Source organism: Serinus canaria, chromosome 3 (assembly GCF_022539315.1).
Source record: "Serinus canaria isolate serCan28SL12 chromosome 3, serCan2020, whole genome shotgun sequence".
NCBI lineage: Eukaryota > Metazoa > Chordata > Aves > Passeriformes > Fringillidae > Serinus > Serinus canaria.
The window spans coordinates 19,717,407-19,736,464 of NC_066316.1; the positions used below are offsets into that span (position 1 = coordinate 19,717,407).

Genomic DNA, 19,058 nt, shown 5'->3' on the forward strand with positions numbered 1-19,058 from the left:
CTAAATAAAACAAAACTGATTCTTGGCACGTGGAAAATAAACCAACTTTCAATCTACACAAATGCTTTTGAACTCAAAGTCAGCTGTTCATGCACATCTCACTACAACACTGAAGTCCCCTTTGAACATCCCCAAATGAAAACAAAGCAGACTATATAAACAACAGAGTGTAATGCTACATAATGTGAATCCTTCAGTAAGGCAAGGAGTGAAAAATTCTTGTGTTGCTTTTTTTCCTCTCCTATTTTATACAATGGGATTGGGTTCTCTTTTGCCAGAAGGGTCTGGCAGCCTATATCAAAAGGTCTGAGAGGTAGCAAATAGTAAAATACTTCAAAGTCACTGTTGTTTTACTAATTGCTGATGATGAACTTGTTAGCATGAGCTGCAATAAGACAGACTAAAGCACTGTGGTTACTCTGGTGCTGATATTTGCTCTGATGAACTCATAGTCCAGTTGAAAAGAGTTCATATAAATTTTAAAAACCAAAAAACCTTGCCTACTTGCTAGGCTATCACAGCACTAGCTAAAGCCTCTCACAAGTAGGGCTCTGTAGTGGGGACATACTTCCTGAACTAATTCTGCTTTGAAGATATACTCCTTAAAATCTGCACCAGGACAAGAGGAACTGAAAATCTTGGCCAAGTCCTAATAAAACCACCAAACAGAGGTCCAAACTAAGCTCCAACTAAGCTTAGGTCTGTCACTTAGAACAAGCAGCTGACCCTTGCAGGATCCAGGCTGGAACTGTCTTTCTGGATGCTTTTAAAGAAATTGGTCTATGAAAGCCTTGTGGTAGCAGCAGCAGCAGCTATAAGATCAAGTTAGGAACCTCCATGGTTTTGTTTATTTCTTTACTACCACAAAAAACTGGAGCTACAGAATTTGCTCTCAGTAAATGACAAGACAGTATATTCAACTGAGAGCTGCCAAACTCAACACTTGAGCTGTGGCAAACAGCACTGACACCAAGGTGTGGGATCAATCCTCTCTGCCCCGTCTGAAGCAGGATAATACCTGCCCAAGCTTTTCAGAAACTTACACTCAAGCAGACCAAAGTTCATAGTGCTTACTGGTAAGTAATGCCATTTAAAGATATGCCTTGAAATCAGACAAAAGACAGCATTTCACTTCACTGTCCACTAGCTTGGGTCACTTGAGCAACTCCAGCTTCTGCATATGCAAAGCAACAAACACACCTACAGCACCATGGAGATTCCCCGAGAATAGTGTCCAGAAGAAGACAGGAATTCCAGGGTTTTAAAAAAGGAACATTTGAACATTTGTCAGACCTAGGGATTACAATCAGCACACTGGATCCCCACGCCTTTGCTCTGTAAGATGAAATGCCAGAGCTTGCAGGGGCATCTCTCTTTACCATCACCTACAATAAATGTTTATTTGTACCTGTCAGGGAAGGAATTTCTAACATAAATATCTCTCAAGCAACAACTTTAAGCACTGAGAAAACAATTCTAACGTGTCTAATTAATCTGAACTGCCTCCCCAGGTTCCTCTGTTTTGCTCAATACAAACATTTAAGACCTCAAGACACAGGGAAGCTTTTGTCATGACGAAGAAGTTAAAAAGCGTAACTGCCAGAACACATTCTCACATACATCTGACAATTACCTTCCCTGTCAGCCTGCATCTTGCTCTGAATGACTGCTTCTATTCTGGTTCTCATCCCCAAGCAAGTCCATGTAAACTGAGCTCAAAAAACCCCAATCAGGCAGCACAGGCCTACACTGAGCTGTGTTAAATCTCAATTTAAAATAACAATAATAATAATAATAAAACCCCCACTTGGCAGAAGAGGGGGAGGGAATGAAAAGCCAAGAACACCAGCATAATAATTTCTCCTAAGTTAATTTTCAGCAATATGCGAGCTCACAGGCTAAGAAAATAAATTTCCTTCAGGCTGAGAAGAAATGAAAAAAAACTGCAGCCAAAGTATCTAAAGCAGAAATGTAAGCAGAAAACAAAATGTGATGATTTTTAACAGGAAAATGATACTTGGGTTTGATCATTAGTGCTGCTGGCAACTTCATCTGATTTGAATTGCAGCAAGATCTTGACTCTAAGAAAGGTTCCTATGTAAGCCTGATCCCAAACAGCCAAAACCCACAAATCTGCAAACTGAGAATACAACCTACACCGCTATTATCTTGAAATTCTGAGCTGAATTCTCACAGCAACTCACTCTGGGAAGCATTTTCAACTTGCAGGACATGTGAGCTGCTCAACAGAAATCTATTCTGCTGCAGTATAATTCTGCACAATCATTTATTCCTGAGGGTGAGAGTTATTCAATGCCCATCTGCATTCTCTCTCTGAATGAGAAATTAGAGTGACTGAACTAAACTGCCCTGGTTTACTTGAAGTGACACTACACTGTGGGTATCAACAGTGGGACAGGGGATTTACTCAGATCACAAGCTCTCTCATATATACCAGAATCTGCTCTGGAAATTCTAGTAAATAAATCTTAAGAATGAAATTTTTTTACAGCGTGTTTTGAGACCTGCTGTTCCTGTTCAAACTTCTCTGAAAGTAACACACTGAAATTATTACTACAAGCACAACAAATAGTGATTTTCCTTTTGAGCACAGCCAGAAGACCACCCAGAGCGTAATGACCTGCACGAGGAATCTCCCCATCCTCACATCCTCCTCTAGGGTTTACTACAACTGGGGATGTGTGAATGAGTAGGAATGCTTTGGGTTGGCACACAGAGGCTTAAACATGGTCCAGCTTTGGAGGGGTCAGAACTCAATTACTGAATTTCTAAAAACAAGCATAAACATGGGCCTAAGCAACGAAGAAAATTCAGAAGCGTTGTTATTAAATGCTCAGTTGCAAAGAAGAATCTTAGAAAAAGCTTATGAGAGAACAGATTTCCTCAGGCTTGGTTAAAGAAACCTCATAAATTATTATTTCTGTCAGGAAAAGCCAAAATATTTTAAGAATTGAAGCTTAACACAGGGCCTTCTGCACACAGAACGTTCTGGAACTCCTCAGCCTGTGTTGTACTCCAGCCATCGACAGCAGCCATCTCAGAAACCCCTGTGCTGCACAAGGAATTCCACCACATGTTGTTGCATGACCTGTTTGGCCATACTGGCATCAAGACTCCCTTCCCATGTTTTAATGAGCATGGTGTACAGCAAGGGCATGCTACACCAGGAGCACAGTTCCTGAACCACCAAGCTGTACCTGGAAAATACACAGATTGCCTAGTAAAATAGTATGCAGTCCAGATTAAGGCTCCACTGTGCTATTCCTCACAAGCGACATCCTCATGTCTTTCAACAGTTTACTTTAGACAAACATGTTCCAGTCACAACAGATTTTTCTCAGATGTCACCCATTTATGAAAGACACTTATGCACTATCTCAGCTGGGTACCTAAAATTTTCTGCAACTTGTTATAAAAGCTTGCCTGCTGGCCCAGTAAGGAAACATGCAGACCTGCAGCTGTTTGGAGTATCCCTGATTTTTTTTTTCAATAAATTAGCAGCTTGCAAATTTTTAAATAATATGAATATCACTCAAATTATTTCCAACAAATGATGCTAAAATCATCCACTGTCTCATTATGATTTAGCAAGAGGCATAATGGAGTGAGTCCCAAAAGGTTGTCTCAAACAATAAGGACTACAGTAATGACCATGCCTGCCCCTTCCAGCACTTGAGAAATCATCTCACAGACCAGCAGATGAGAAGGAAGTGGGGCAAGTAAAAAGGCTCTTCCTGACTCAGGATTTCCACTTTTGAGTCCCAGAAGAAGTGTAAGGATCCAAAAAACTTTGAGGTAGGAGGGTGAGGAATAAAAAACACCAAACAGAGTCTACAAGGAACTAAGCTTTATGCAATTTTATTATTACATGTGAAATAATGACGTTTTCGGGTCTGCTAAGCAGCTTGTCTGATTTCACCTCCCTACAGTCACTGCTTTTATTTCAATGGTTTTGTGACATATCCTAGAAGTCTCCAAATCCAAATTTGTCCGATCTTATACTCCTGTAATTTCCCCACATACTGTCATGTATGAGTGGCGGGCTCATTAAGGAACAGATCATACCCCTGAACACTCCCAGGCTGCTTTCTAAAAGCAGTTTAAACCTGATGAAGGAAGATGTAAACTACCCAGGATCCCAATCCCTTTTCTTAAAAATCTGGCTACCCTTTCTATGTATTTCTGACCTTTGCATCTCTGTCTATGTTTCTGAATGGGCTTTCCCAACAGCTGCAGGTGGAGAAGAAATGACACAGACCACCTGCAGACTACTGTCCAAAGTTCAGCAGCAAACCCAAAAGAGGTCAGACCTTTCCAGGAGGCAGTTTTAGTATGATTTGTAATACTAACGGGGTTTTTAAAAGTATATTTTCTAATCTTTCAGTAAATTTCAGAAACATTCATTAAAAACTGGCTGGGACTTCCCACAGTACTGAAAAAAAAATTACTGAACTCAGCAACCCTCTAACCATTGCAGGGTGGAAGCAGTTTGATCCACTACTCCTGAAGTCTATTGACCAAGATAAACAGATGAGTAGGTACCCACAGAGGTCATTTATAACACACACACTCTGGAAATCATAACATTTTATGATTTATATATGATTTTATATCTTAATAAAACTTCAAAGTAAAGGAATCACTTTCCATGATAATTTCCAACAGCAAATGCTCAGATGGGGGAAACAAACTTATTCAGATAGACAAGCTCCACCCAAACCTTCTTACTTCCAGAGAACATTTTTCTATAAAACTTTATGAAATGTTTAGATGTATTTTTCTCTAAGTACACTGCCCTGCCTATAAGAGTTATGAACAAAGCCAAGAGTGGAGAGCTGCTTTTATAAGGCTTCCAACTTGATTTACCAGATAAAAGTCTAATAGGATTTGACTCTTTGTGCTTTGTATACTCACAGGAAGATCAAAAGAAGATGGATGCCACAAGTTTTTCAAATGTGGTTGTTTTAGACATATTTTTACTGAAAAGAAAAACCCTCGCAACTTCTTCTGGGAAAACAAAACATCATAGTATCCTGTGCACTAATAAACAAATAGCAAGGCAAGTTACTCTCAAATATGACAGATGGAGCTGTCTCAGCACTGCCTGACATTTCAATCACAACTCCCTGTTTATATTCACTTAGAAATTTGCCAAACTTCAACTGCTTCATGCTGAAGGATTTTGCAATGTTTCAAATATAACCACTTCATTCCTTTTCACAGAAAGACAAACTTTCTTCAGCTCTAAGGAAGAAAGAGACATTTTCTACAGGAACCTATTAAAACCTTGCATCATTCATTCTTTTTAAACTTAAAAATCAGTTAAGGATGTGTTTTGGAGCTGGCAACATATCTTTTGCTGTCTCCATGAACATTTGCCTGGATTGGGACAAGTTATAAACATCTGGAAGATGGCCCTCCCCAAACCTCAGGTCATCACCTCAGTAAATGCAACAGGCATTTAGCATCCAAATTCTCTTAAGATATCTGTCCTCACTGATCACACACTATCTGCATCTTAGCAGGCAGCATTCAGCTGAACTGAGAGTGACTCATGATGACACACAGGGAACTGGCCTTTCTGTGGAAACAGCTGTCAGGGCTGCTCCTGCATCAGGCACAGGATACTTGCTTGGCCCTCAGGTACAGGGGGAAATAACCTGTCAGGAATACAGAACAGGAAAAGGATAAAAAAAAGAGGTAGATGGGAACAAAGTGCAAAATCACAGCCTTTTCCCTTCCTGATTTCTGATAAAGAGGACAGAAAGGAATATCTGAGTATAATACCACACGAAAAAAAGGTAAACCTAGTAAAATAATGCCCTTCACATGACCCTTAATTGCCTTATGTGGAGTTGAATTTACAGTGTCAACTTCTTGACATTGAATCAATAAAATTTAAACATTGAAACACTGACAAATTTAAATTGACATTTAAACATTTTAAAAAGTCTACATTCCCATGTTAACACAGATGTGCATTACCTGCTATGACAACAATCAGGGAACTGAGCTTGCACATCTTAAAAACCCAATCCTGTTGATGACCCAAACTCTCTAAGTTAATACAACTTCTAAACAAATTTAATGTAAAAATGTCAAAATCAAACAACCTCTAATACTGCACAGCAATCCTTTACCTTAAAGAACATAAGGAATATAGGATATAGCAAACTGGTGGCAGGCTGCACTGCATTTATCCCTGAGGATATTCCTAAGAATACAACATACAATTGATTGTCAGCAACTTTCTGGTACAAAACCAAAGAACTTCATTAAAAGTATCAGCTCCAAACATTTATGGGGTGACCTTCAAGAGAATGTACACACAGTCAGGAAAAACAGATAAAAATGCAGGATCCAAAGGAATCCAAATTAAAAGTTTTTGTGCATGTGATGGGAAGACATTTATTAAAACTGGGAGAACACATCTACTCTGGCTACAGCTGAACTAAATTAATACTTGGCTGCCCCCTCAAATCTGCTGGAATAGATACATGCCTGGTTACTCCTTCAATTAGGTCTGTAAAACCAGCACACAACAGCTGTAGTAATAAACTTCTGCTACTCTGCAATGCCATTATCACCTCAAGGAAGTTTCCTGATAAGATTAAAAGAGGTGTTGATACACCTTACCAAATTTCCAGAAATCATCTCTGCCTTCATCCACACTTCAGAAACAATTTTGTAATGCAGTTGAAGTAACTGTTCAGACTACTGTTACTCCAAAGAGGTATATGAATAAGAACAGTTGGGGTTTTTTTCCACCCTCCCCATTTCTACACTGTGAAAGCAGTGGAAAGAAACAGACCGAGCTGATGGTCAGTACTCAAGAAGCTGCAAGGAAAAGAAGGCAGTCACTCTCAATTTTTAAACTGATGCGACTTTTAAGCTGGAAAGCACAATTTATACCCCCATTTAGCTTAAAAAATGAAAGCCCCCATGCCTCTCCTTGTATCCCAGCAAGAACAGTGGTCAAAGTTGGAAGCATAGCGTTCCTCCTGCCCTTAAACAATCTCTGAATTATGGCTTAAAAGAAAGTCTCATGAACAGAAGAAAAATCTGTAGTAAGTCTGACTCTAAGCACTGTCCTTACAAATTACTTACCAGATACTTGGAGCATTTATAAAATATGCTTGAGGTAGAAGTAACTTTTCTGGAAAAGCACTTCAAGTCCCATATGAGCAATTGCTGCTATGAAATAGCACTTGTATTCTTCTCCACTCATCTTTCTTCCCATCAATAATTTATTTTAGAATAGGTGCTATTTTGAGAGTAACACACCAATTTTTTCCAGATGCCATCCCAACACAGGAAGCAAATTGTATCTCCGGGTCATGTAGTCAGCCTAGCTTACAGAAAGACTACCTTGCAGAATTTGGATCATGGTTACTGAAGTAGACCAGGAAGTCCTGCTCTTACTTTCACTACTGAAATGCTCTGCAACAGATCTGGTTTAAGAAATCTTACAAGTTGAAGTAAAACCATGCTACAAAATCCTAATAAAAATGAAAGGTCAATGAGTGCAGGTTATGCTTGTCATAAAGAGCATCTGTAACTTACATGCCAGTTGTTTATGTGTCACTAAAAAATGTTTTACCACACAGTAAAATGCTTAACAGGGACCAGCACAAATGACAAAAGTCAAGATGAAATTATCACTAATACACAGCTAGAGTGGAGAATAACTCTGAATTTCCTTGTTTTCTTACAATTAAGATTTCAAGACTTCATGTAGTTCACTCCATTAGCCAACATATCTGTGCAACTCTAGGAGAACAGGAACTTCACCTGACCCTGGAAGCAAGGGTACTTCCTAAGAGCACTCTGCGTTAAGGACCTAAAGAAAACAAAAGGCTCCTACAAGGAATCCTTTACTGCCACCACCTACTTCTGTATTCATTCTATAGACATAAAAATAACTTCAGTCTCCTAGCCTGAAAAAACAGCACTTTTGACACGTACTCTTTCTAAACCTATAGTTTAATAAAGTTTCTTGCAGTGTCTTACAAGAAGATATGACCAACACATTCTGAAATAAAAAGCTAGTGTGTAAGGATTATGTTGAACAAATTGAAAGCTCTCATATCTGCCAATTAAAAGATTCATAGAAAAGCCCAACCCAAAACTTAAAATAAAAGCCCATCCGAACATAAACAAGCAGGATTTTAATTTTTTTTTTTTTAATGACTACATTTTTCTCCCACATTGCAAAGCTTCAGACAAGGTGGTGAGGGGAGAGAAATTAGATGATCTTACCCAGAGGCAAGCATCATGCACAGTAACTTGGAAAAAAAAAGCAGGAAAAAATATTACACAAGTCAGCTGGCTCAGCAAGGATTAAGAAATACTTTGATAAACAGCAAATGATATGAAAGGCAAAGCTTTTGGCTCCAGCTCAGAAAAATAATTACTCCCAGCTGGGCACACAGAACTCCAAGAAGGGCTACAATTTCACAAGAAGGGCACAGGAGAACTTACACAGCCTTACAGTCTTTCCTTCATAGTTATGTTGGTAGGTATATGCCAAGTAACATTTAGGCCAATGACTAAAAGTAAACAAGACTATGAACAATGTTCTAGTGGGGCACAGGTTACCTGCCCTGCCCAGGCACGGATAAAGCTGTTGGAAATAGAGAACAAAATTTAAAACGTGGTCATGCTGCTTTGAAATTATACTTCTGCAGATGGGCCTTTACAGAGCATTTAATTTCTTTTTTTCATACATAAATACACTTAGCTAAATAGTTAATCAACAGAGCTTTATAAGGGGTTTCTTCAACAACCGCTGACACTTGAAAGAAATTGCCAAACTTTTAAAAATACAAAGCAAATTTTACATTCAAAAACTCCTGCAGAGCAAGAAATGTTTTCACCCATTCTCAAAATACAGTCAAAGTCTCATGTCACAGCACAAGGCTTGAGTCAAAAAACGTTTGCTTTCACTGGTAAAACTTTTTTCTGCTATTTTTCCTGCTGATTGCTTGTTTTATGTGGGTGGGGTAATGTTTTTATTGTTCTGGATTGCCTTTTAATTGATGGCAGAGTGCCTGGATTTTGGGATTGGCATCTCTTCCATTGTTTTTGCTGAGATAAATAAATGTATCTCCTCCCCCCCCTTTTAAAAATGAATACCCTCTATACTCTCAACTGCTAAAAACAAACCCACAAAACAAACAAACAAAAGCTTTCAGATAGCACAAGCAATCTGCTGAAACCCTGCTTCAAGGAATTTACTACCAAAAAGCCACATGCAGGCTTCCTACCCTCTGAAACACTCCCAAAGACCAAGAAGCAGAGATGTGACAGTGGAGGCCAGCAGAACTGTTCAGTGGCTAAATATCTGTGTAATTCTGAGAAAGAGAATGAAGAGCAGATTTTGGCCTCAACCTCAAGCCTCAACAACTACCAGAAGGGGAGCTTGCTAAATGAGTAAGATATGTTCTCAAGAGAAAATAAGGCAGATTAGGAACAGCTTGAAAAGGAGTTATTGAAGAGTTTGGTTCAGTATTAAATTGAATGGAGAGTCACTGAAGCAAAGGCTGAAGAGTCACTGAAACAAGGGAGAGAGGAAGGGGGGTGGTCTGTCTAGGCAGACATGCAATTAAAAAACCCAACCAAAAATCCCAATGCCCACCCCAGCATTTGTGCACAAGCAATGTGAAAGCAGCACCTACATTAATACTCAAACCCAAGACTAACCAGCCAGCATCTAAAGTATCTCCAGAGGTCTTGAATGGAAACATGCTATCACTGATGCTGCCAAAATAAAACTTTTTTTTAGCATAGAAACATTTGCAATCTGTGTTTTCTGACCTAGTAATTAAAAAAATTGCACTGCTACAATGTGACACAAAACAAAGGTCCTAGTTCTTGCTCTGATATTGATTTAATGCTGACTACAATAGTAGTGGGCACTGCCATTCTTCCAAGATTTTGCTATTCCAAGGGAGGAGAAACAAACAAATGAACCAAAAAAAGAGAACCACACACATACACATGCCCTCCCACCCAAACAAGCAAGCTGGAATTATTTAAGGAGAAATAAAGTGTCAGCACCAAACTAAATTGTTCTCATTATCCAAAGAATTTTAAAAATACTTTAATATTGCACTTGCATGAAAATTCTATGAGCATCCATGCCAGGCAGTGTTTCAGCATGTTCCCCAAGCGCACACAAACAAAAAACATATGACAAAATGTTGTCTCCCAACTGATTAAAGTATTTCTTCCTGGCACAGAAAAGCACTTAGTTAACTGCAGTGTGTCTGTGCCAACTGCAGTGTTCCACCCACCACCAAGCACAGAGTTCAAACCTGAGCACAAATACGCTTCAAAAACGTGCAGCTTCTGAAATACGAGAAAGAGTTGTCTGGGCAACTTGTTTTCAACCCTGAGCTACTTGGTGAGCTGAAAGAACTGATGAAGAGTTGGACGAGTCCAACTACACTGTGTCTCAAGCACATTTGGAAAAAGTGGAATGTATTTCTTTCCAAAACATCACAAGAGTAAGGAAGCCACACCAGCCCAACGCACACAGAGAATCAAGGAAAGAAAAGCCTACATATAAGGTTTAATACATCTGTGTTTCTTTTGTGGTATTCACTTTGTATGGCAAATCCTTCTGTTTCAGACACCATAATCACCCAAAGGAAGTGAGTTTGACATGACCAAACTGTGGGGACACACAAGTAGTACAGTCTAATACACCGTGTAAGATGAACAGCCTCCAGGTCTTTAACAATTTCAAGGAGCTAACTATTATTGGCCAAATTCCAAATGTCACAACCCACCAGAATCTAGCAGTTTGTTCCATAAAAGTAACTGCCTGGTATAAAAACCAAGAAAAAAACTAGTGTTTCATAATCTTTTTTTAAACACAGCTAAACAAAGTCATTTGCATAAAAGGCTCCATGTCTTATCATAAGAGCTTCCAGTGTTTTGTACTTTGATAGTCAAAAGAAAGGGAAAATAGGCTACTTGTTCCCTTCCATGAGTCTCAAAACATCACAGCCATTTGGGTCAGAGATTTATGAAGAGCAAGCTCATTAACAGAGTCATTACATTGAGAAGGTACCTTGTAAGCATTTGTTTTCCTCACAGATGAACCCTACCTGTTTACTTTTAGTGGCCTTTCCAGCAGGACTCTTGGCTCCTTTAGCTCCCTCCATGTTTCTTAGAACATCAATGAAATCTCTCTTTGAAACAGAAGACATCAGTTTAGCACGCTTCCTCTCAGAGCCCCCTGCTTTCTTCACCTCCTCTTCCATTTTCTTCTGGTGCGTCCTCACAGCGTTGAATAATTGTACAACGCCTCTGGGATAGGGAAAAAGACAACAAAGCAAATCTTTTAACTCAAGTTCCTTTTACAGAAATGAACCCCCTTCTAAAGCCAATCAGTGCAGATGCTGGATGGCTTCTAACTCCCCAAAATGGTTACCTGGAACCTCAATTTGGTTAAGAAGTAACATTTACTACAAGATAAAAGACTTTCAATTTTTACTCCTCCTTCATACTTATTGCTAGGAACCAGTAACAAACAAATCTACTACTCAGACTCTGAAGCCTGGTAACATGGCACCGAGATCAGTTTTATCCTTGAGCATGTTTCATCTCTGGGAGCATGTTATTTGTCCTAAAATCAATTATTAAATTACTCAGGCAAGTTTCTTAATGGCAGTTGAAGCTGGGGGGATAGGGCAGAGGAATGAGTAAGGACATACAGGCAGCACAGCAAAATGTTCAACTAGTTCTATGACACCAAACTACCACAATGTGAACAGGCAGCTGAACTTCACAACTGTGGATGTGGTGAATCCTCTGTGGAGAAGCAGAAAACCAGAATAGTAGAAACAACTGTTCTGCATTTTTAAGGCATTAAATTAACAAAATGAGGGGATCCAACAAAGCACTTCTGCTAAGCAAACATTAGATTCCCATCTAAATTTTTACTCTTTCATAAAGCTTCTGAAATCTTTTGTTGAACTTGATACTGTACAATTCAGACCTGTCTATAAATCTCTCGGCTCCTGCTAGTCACTTCTTAAGAGTTCAATCTGATTGGAAACAGATTACCTGCACAGGCCTTTTCCTCCTCTTTTTGATATACATACATTTAAGGAAAGCATTCAGAAAAACTTTTACCTTGTGGCAATTCTCTGAAGATTTCTTTCCTTCTCTCGGTCTCTGACAACATCTGGCTTCACTCGGCACATCATTTCCCATTCCCGCTTTTTATCGAGCTGTATTATAAATATTGTTATGTGAAACAACATGGACATTTGAGAACGCAGCATGACCTGATAGAGCATGCAGCAGGAGGAAAAACAGTATCTGCAAAGTTCAGTCCAGTTGAAAGTAACAGGAACTCCAATACAGGGCTGGACAAGTCTCTTGCATTGACACAACAGGGGCCACACTCAGATCTCAGAGAATCATCTGCTTCCAGTAACAAAGGCCTAGGAAAAAGATGCTTTCACACCGACTGCCTTGAGCAAGGAAATTCTTCAAAGACAGCCTTCAAATCCCAGACTTCACAAGCTGATCACAGAGAACTTTATACATAGTAAAATCCTGGGTCTGTCAAGACTGGCATGTCACATTTTGAGCCTTGAGAATTTGACTTCCCTCTACAGAACTGTTCCCAGTATGGCTTTGTGACCAAAGTGACACTCAGCAAAGAGTGCAACGGGTAGAACTCTAACACAGGAAGAGTACCAAGTGTCCACCAGAGAACAAGTCATGTGTACAGTACTGGTTTTTGTCTATTTTTTTGGAGGCTCTCAATTTCAAAACCAAATTGATCCCGTTTTCCTACCAGCAGACACAAAACCATCAGCTTTGTTTCTGCTGCAATAGGAGACCACTGTATTTCATGACCTCTGCTTTAGGAGTAAGTTTTTCTTCCCCTCTGAACAATTTAACAGTGTTTTAGGCCTGGTGATGTTCCATTAAATCTGTTTTATGCAAGAAGTCTCTAATGGAATTTCAGAGTCCTTATCTTTATAATTACAGGCAGACTACTATGAATTTCTGAGTTTATGACCATGTTTTGGCCTTTGATCAAAAGAACTGCCTATCCTACCTTTCATCAGCAAGAAATCAATGAAAGGCAAATTGCTTTCAAGTTTTTCTAAAGCAAACAAGTCACTTTGGGGACCTGTGGCCCATCTCTGTTTTGCAGTATTCTCACTTATTTACTGGATGAGAGCAGGTATTTAGGACAACCATAACTGTGCAGATGCTGACTTTAAAAGGCAAGCCATGGCCCAACTGGAGCATGTCCCAAACTGTCAGGTGAATAACCTGGTTATCCCACAGAAACAGAACTGGTAGGATGAGACATTAGAACTATTAATGTATTTCTAGCCTGAAGGTAAATCAATCAGAGCCTGGAATTAAAAGTTCCACTGAAGGCACAAACAAATTACTTACTTGCCAACATGGTTTGGTTTCTTCATACCAGTTTCAGAACCAGAAGCAATTTAGGGCATAGACATGGTAACAGAAAACTCCAATCAGGAGTTTTCTATGGAGAAGAATATTTTCTGTTCATGACTAAGGGGAGCAAACAACAATGCACAACAACATCAATGATTACTGCAGTCTCAACCTAGAGGCCTTGATTTTGGAAGTCACAGCACAATTAAAATGGAAGCAGTTTTCTTCTCTTTCTCCCTCCCACTTTCTATGGTAGACAACTATTTCAATTTGTAATGCCAACAAAGTGAATTTCACCCCAAATTAACAACACCAATTAGAAAATCAAGCTTAAAGTAGCTGCTTTCAGCCCCTCAAAAAAAAAAAAAACACCTTAAGCTGACAGACTGGAACACTCCTGCTGCCAATGTTTAGCCTGTCTGATGACCCAGAAGAAGCAGTAAGAGAAAAAACCTTACACAGCATGACTGGAAAGTAAAAAACAAGTACTCAAGATCACTGTGAAGGAGAGACTCCAAAACCAAGACAGCCTCAGCAGAGATTTGGGACAGTGCTCTGAGACTATCCTGCATGTAGCCCATCTGACAGTCACTGCACATGGAATACTGCATCTTTTTCTTACCCTCATCTTCTTTTCTTGCCTCTCTTGTTTTTTTTTCTCTCTTTCCTTCTCCAGGCTTTTATTCTTGGCCAAGATGATGGACTTATTCTGTGGAATCTTTTTGTTGAGCACTTTTGCCATGGCATCTGCCCATCCTGAACTTGGGCCATCTTTGGAGCTTGTTGCCTCTTCAGCCACATTGCCAGGGGCTGCTGCTTCATCTTCATCATCACCATCCAGGGCTTCACCTCCTGAAGAGTAGCTGTCTTCTGGAAGTTCTGAGCTTAACTCAGAACCTAGGGATTTAAAAAAAAAAAAAAAAAAAAAAAAAAAAAAAAAAAAAAAAAAAAAGAAGGCAAAAAAAGTATCAGGAATTGCTTCTAGTAAGAAACCTTCACTAGTGCCATTTGCTCCACATGCAAATGCTATCCAAGTTCAGAGCAAGGTATTACTGTAAATGTGCTGTTACAATTAATTCCTCAAGCAGGCACACACCATTATACTGAATTTATTAGAAACTATGCAGCACAAGTGCTTGCTCACCTGCTCACCTCAGTCATGATTTAAAGTGATTGAAAGAGGCTGGGCAAAAGGGAGAGGGCAGCTTTGGACATTTATTATTAGATTATTGAAAATTTTTATGTTTAGGGCTGGAAATTGTGGGGGGGAAAACCTGTCTATTTTCCAGTTTCAAAAGTGTAACTTATAAATGCCTATCCACACAAGTATGTGTGCATATGCATATACACACTGACAGAGAAACTGCAACAGTGACATCTGGTGTTTGACTGCAAACAGCCACAGGAATTAAAGTGAAACCAGGGGGCATTTCTTATGTGACAGCAAAACCTGCTCAGAGACAACACTGCCAGCAAAAATACAATTACCTAAGCATAACGAACGCAAGGGAGACTCCTCTGTGGAATACAGAATCAAGACAGGCAGCTCAAAAGAAACCACAGGAACCGAGTTTTTCTGGGTGAGTAACTGCTCAAGTTACACAAATAAAACACCCCCAAAGTCAAACTTCCTTACCCCTGTGAGCTCTTCAAAACAAAAGGAGGAACTGAAGTTACAATACCAAAGTTTGGAATTAAGACAGCTGAAAACAGCCAAACTGATAGCACAAGAAATACGTGAAGAGTCCTCATTACTCTGTTCAGTGGCTCAAACTGCAAAAATAGAAGTCATTAACAGTGCAGGTGATTAACTGGAATGAAATGGGCTGCAGGTTTAGGGTATGCTAAAATATGCTGGGTTATTTCACTTCACCACGCAATCAAGAGCAGAGTATACACAAGGTCCTGCCACCATTAACTACTATTCCAGTAATATTTTTGCCACATTTAATTTTAAATTAATTATCCTACATACAACTTTCAAGACTGCAAAATCAAATGCTGAACAGAAGGAAGCTCATTTCTGATGCCACCCAGTCCAAGATTCCTCAAGCGACTCACTTTTATCCATCTACCACTTTCAAACTCCTTAAAAAAAGAAAAAAGAAAAATTTAAACCACCATACTACTGAGCCAAGTGCTTCACTTGGTAAGCACTCCTATATCCCATGAAGCACCTTTAACAACCAAACCATTAAGAGAATGAAGCCAGGAGTGCTTCACAAGATCCATAAAACCATGCAGGCAGCTATTAACGATATTCCCCATTAATCAACTGTCTATTTCATTACTAAGCAACCATAAACATACACTCTGTTGCCACACTAATTCATTATTCTGCCTTCTCCATGTGCCTGTTGAAACCAGAACAAACCTAACAAACAACATAGCAGCAAACAGTGGCAGTGACCAATTTAAAACAAAACCTCTACTGCCCAGGCCTGTTTAGAGGCTTGTGGAACATTTAGTTATCCTGATGGAAAGAAATGAGAGTCTGTGGTTACAAAACAAATGTGGAAGAGAAATAATGACTTGGCCATTATCTCTATCAGTATGACTTTTATTACCACCAAGTGGTATGTCATGCTCCACTCAAAATAAATTATGGGAGTGTTTTCCAACTATAGTCCTTACTATAAATCGGAAATTTAGAAGTGGCAAATTTTCTTAATACATTCAGTAACTACTTAAAGGCATCCTTCTTATCCTTTAATATCCTTCTAGATATTTGCATCCATATTGTGAGTTTCTAATAAAAAATAAGTTGAAAGCATTGCCTGCAGAGAAGTAACTGCAGCACCACATGACGCCTTACACGTAGGAACCATATCCTGGTTCCTACACGTAAAACAACATCAAGTTTTCACCCCTGGGCCTTGTCTATGCTGCTCTTTAGCTTTTACACAAGGCATCAGCCCCTCTTTGTGACTTTTTTTACACACTCAAAAGCAAACAACTACCAGAAGTCCAAACCTGAATCCTCCACACTGCTTAGGACCAACTTTTGCAGTTAGCCATAAAAAAACAGATCAGACTTATAAAAAGGAAATTTGCAAAAACACATATCATTTCCTTGACATACCATCCTCTGCCAATAAAATAACAGAATAATACCAACAACATTTTGCTTTCAACAATTACAGAAAAATTAAAAAGGTTTCCACTACCTACCATAATTTATTCTTTAAACATCAGAGTATTAGTCAACAGCATGAGATAAAGAAGAGGTATTTCAAAATAATTTAAACCAGATAAATTCAATCAGAAGTAGGACCTGGGGCCCTGTTCTGAATAGGAAACTCATATCTAGCATATGATTAATATAAAAAGTTTTAATTGTTTCTGTGTGTGTTGTTGTGAAATACACATACACATCTCTCTATCTCACTCTTTCAAACTCGCTCAGTGATTAAGGTGTACACACACAGTTAAAACAGCGAACACTCAGCAACGAGCTGAGACAGAAGCCCCCTCGCAATGCTTCCCTTTGGGTTCAATTTTGACCATCAAACCAAACAGAACCAATGCTGGAGCCACAGCTCCAAATGGCCACAACCCTGACTCCTCCCAGGATAAAGAAAAAAAGAAATCCAGTCACAGGATGGAATGAAGAAGTGATCACAGCTGGTTAGGTACACTCTCACAACACGCAAGGAGGCGAGAACGAGTGCAGACCCGTGCGCTAAGGGTTAATCACGGGAACGAGAGCGTCCCAGGAGTTTCCTTCGGGGAGAAGCAGATCCCGGCTGGCAGAGACACGGAACTCGTGCACAGTCGTTCCTCTCTCTCCCAAGAAAGAGGGCAGCGAAAGCTGTTTTGGTGGGCCTAGGGAATTAAGGAGCTGTTGGCAGTAATCCCTGGGCTGAGCGGGAAAAGCCCAATGGCCAGCGCAAGGGGGGCAGGAGCAGCCACCAGGCCCCGCGGGAATGGCAGCCACGGGACACGCCGCTGGGAAGCGGCCTCAGCAGGGGGCCGGGCCGGGGCCTGAGCTCCCGTTCCCCTCACCCGACCGGCGCCGGCCTCGGCCCAGGGTCCGGAGCGGGGGGCATGAAGGGCCACGGACCCACCGGCGGGCTCGGACGGGGCAGAGAGGAAAGGCCTTCAAGGTCAGAAACGGCCCACAGCGGCGGCCGGCGATGCTCCAGAAGAAGATAGGGGCCCAATCCCGTTCCCGCTGCCGTTACCACTGTCCGTGTCTGTGTCCGCGTCCGCGGCCCCGCGCCCACGTGGGCCCGCCACGGCCGCCGCCATCTTCCCCACGGTCCACCCAGTGCCGCCCTCCGGCCCGACCCCCGCGCCGCCAAGCTGCGTTCCGGCTCCCGAGGTTCCGGGCGAGCGAGCGGCGCTTCCGGGGCGGGCCGGAGGCTCCGGGCGGGCAGGAACGGGCCCGTGGATGGAGCGAACGGGGCTGGCCGCCCCCCTCCTGCCCCCCAGGCCCGGCCTGCTGCTCCGGCCAACCCTGCGCAGAGCCTGCGGCTGTTCCAGCCTTTGCAGGCGCTGTCGTGGGGTCAGCCCCAGGCAGGCCCCGATCCGCCCCTCCCGGGGCTCCCTGTGCCGGGAAAGCTGCGCTCACCTGGAGCACGGGAAGTACCCTGGGAACCGCCCCGGCACGGCAAAGCTCGGGCTCATTGTTCGCTTCCACCCTGGGGGACGCTGTGGATGGATAGAGAGAGACAGAGAGAGGGAAAAGTCCTGGTGCGAAGAGGAATTTGAAGGCTCCACCACAGTGCTGGTGTCCCCATAAAAACTTAGAGAAACCAGAGGAAACTTAGCTGTGCTTTCAAACATTGCTTTAAAGCCCCAAAGGAGGGGCTGGAAATGCTTCCAAACTCCGGTTGATGTACTGAAATTCTTTCTCTTGGTGGTATTTGTTGTTAGCACTGGCTGGTCGGAAGAGCAGACCATCCACCACATGTAGGAAAACAAAATTTATTCTGTGTTAGGTGAGAGAAGTCTTAGTAACCTTAATTTCTGTCATTTCTCAACCACTAAACCAGCACTCAGATTTTAAGGCCAGATTCCAACTCTGCCAGCCATCCAATGCCTCAATTTGATGCATCTGTAAGAAGCACATCCTGAAAACAGCACCACCTAGAATGCCAGAACTGTAAAAGAAGCAAATCTTAGGCAACTTTTTACATAAAAGTGCTCTAAACAAAAGAAATGAAAATCAGTTATCAAGACCTGCTGTTCTTGTAGCAATAAAATGTGCTGGGGGACAGAAGCTCCAGCATTCCTTGGAGCCCCAAAGTAGCGCCATAGAAATAACCACAAGTGCATAGATGAATACAGGGGAAATTGTTAGATGCAATGTAGTCTTCAGTATTTTTCAGGTTTTAAAAATGTTATTTAATTTCTACACCCTATATTTTTGTATTTCTTTTATTGTTGCAGCCCTGAACAATAAGTGATCTATGTCTTTGCACATCGGTCATTCCACCTTTTTTCCTCAATGTTGTGGATTGCTGCCAAGATAGCAAATTTCCTGCCTCAGTATCAGGTGGGAAAATTAGAAGTTGGAGAGAGATCAGAAAATGTTGACAGATGTTCTGACGTGACTGGGGAAACTGTTTCACAAGGAAAGATTAAAAAAACTT

At 41.0% G+C, this 19,058-nt stretch overlaps 1 protein-coding gene across 1 annotated transcript in view; it reads right to left on the bottom strand.

The window, feature by feature from the left end:
- Positions 1-17,808, bottom strand: part of RRP15 (ribosomal RNA processing 15 homolog) — a 28,698-nt gene extending 10,890 nt beyond the window's left edge. The window contains exons 1-4 of the mRNA XM_030236219.2: positions 17,646-17,808; positions 14,084-14,358; positions 12,166-12,263; positions 11,136-11,337 (exon numbers count right to left, since the gene is read on the bottom strand). Of these exons, the coding sequence (XP_030092079.1) occupies positions 11,136-11,337; positions 12,166-12,263; positions 14,084-14,358; positions 17,646-17,712 (642 nt within the window). The 5' untranslated portion in view covers positions 17,713-17,808. The remainder of the gene's footprint in view (positions 1-11,135; positions 11,338-12,165; positions 12,264-14,083; positions 14,359-17,645) is intronic.
- Between the last annotated feature and the right edge of the window lie 1,250 nt (positions 17,809-19,058).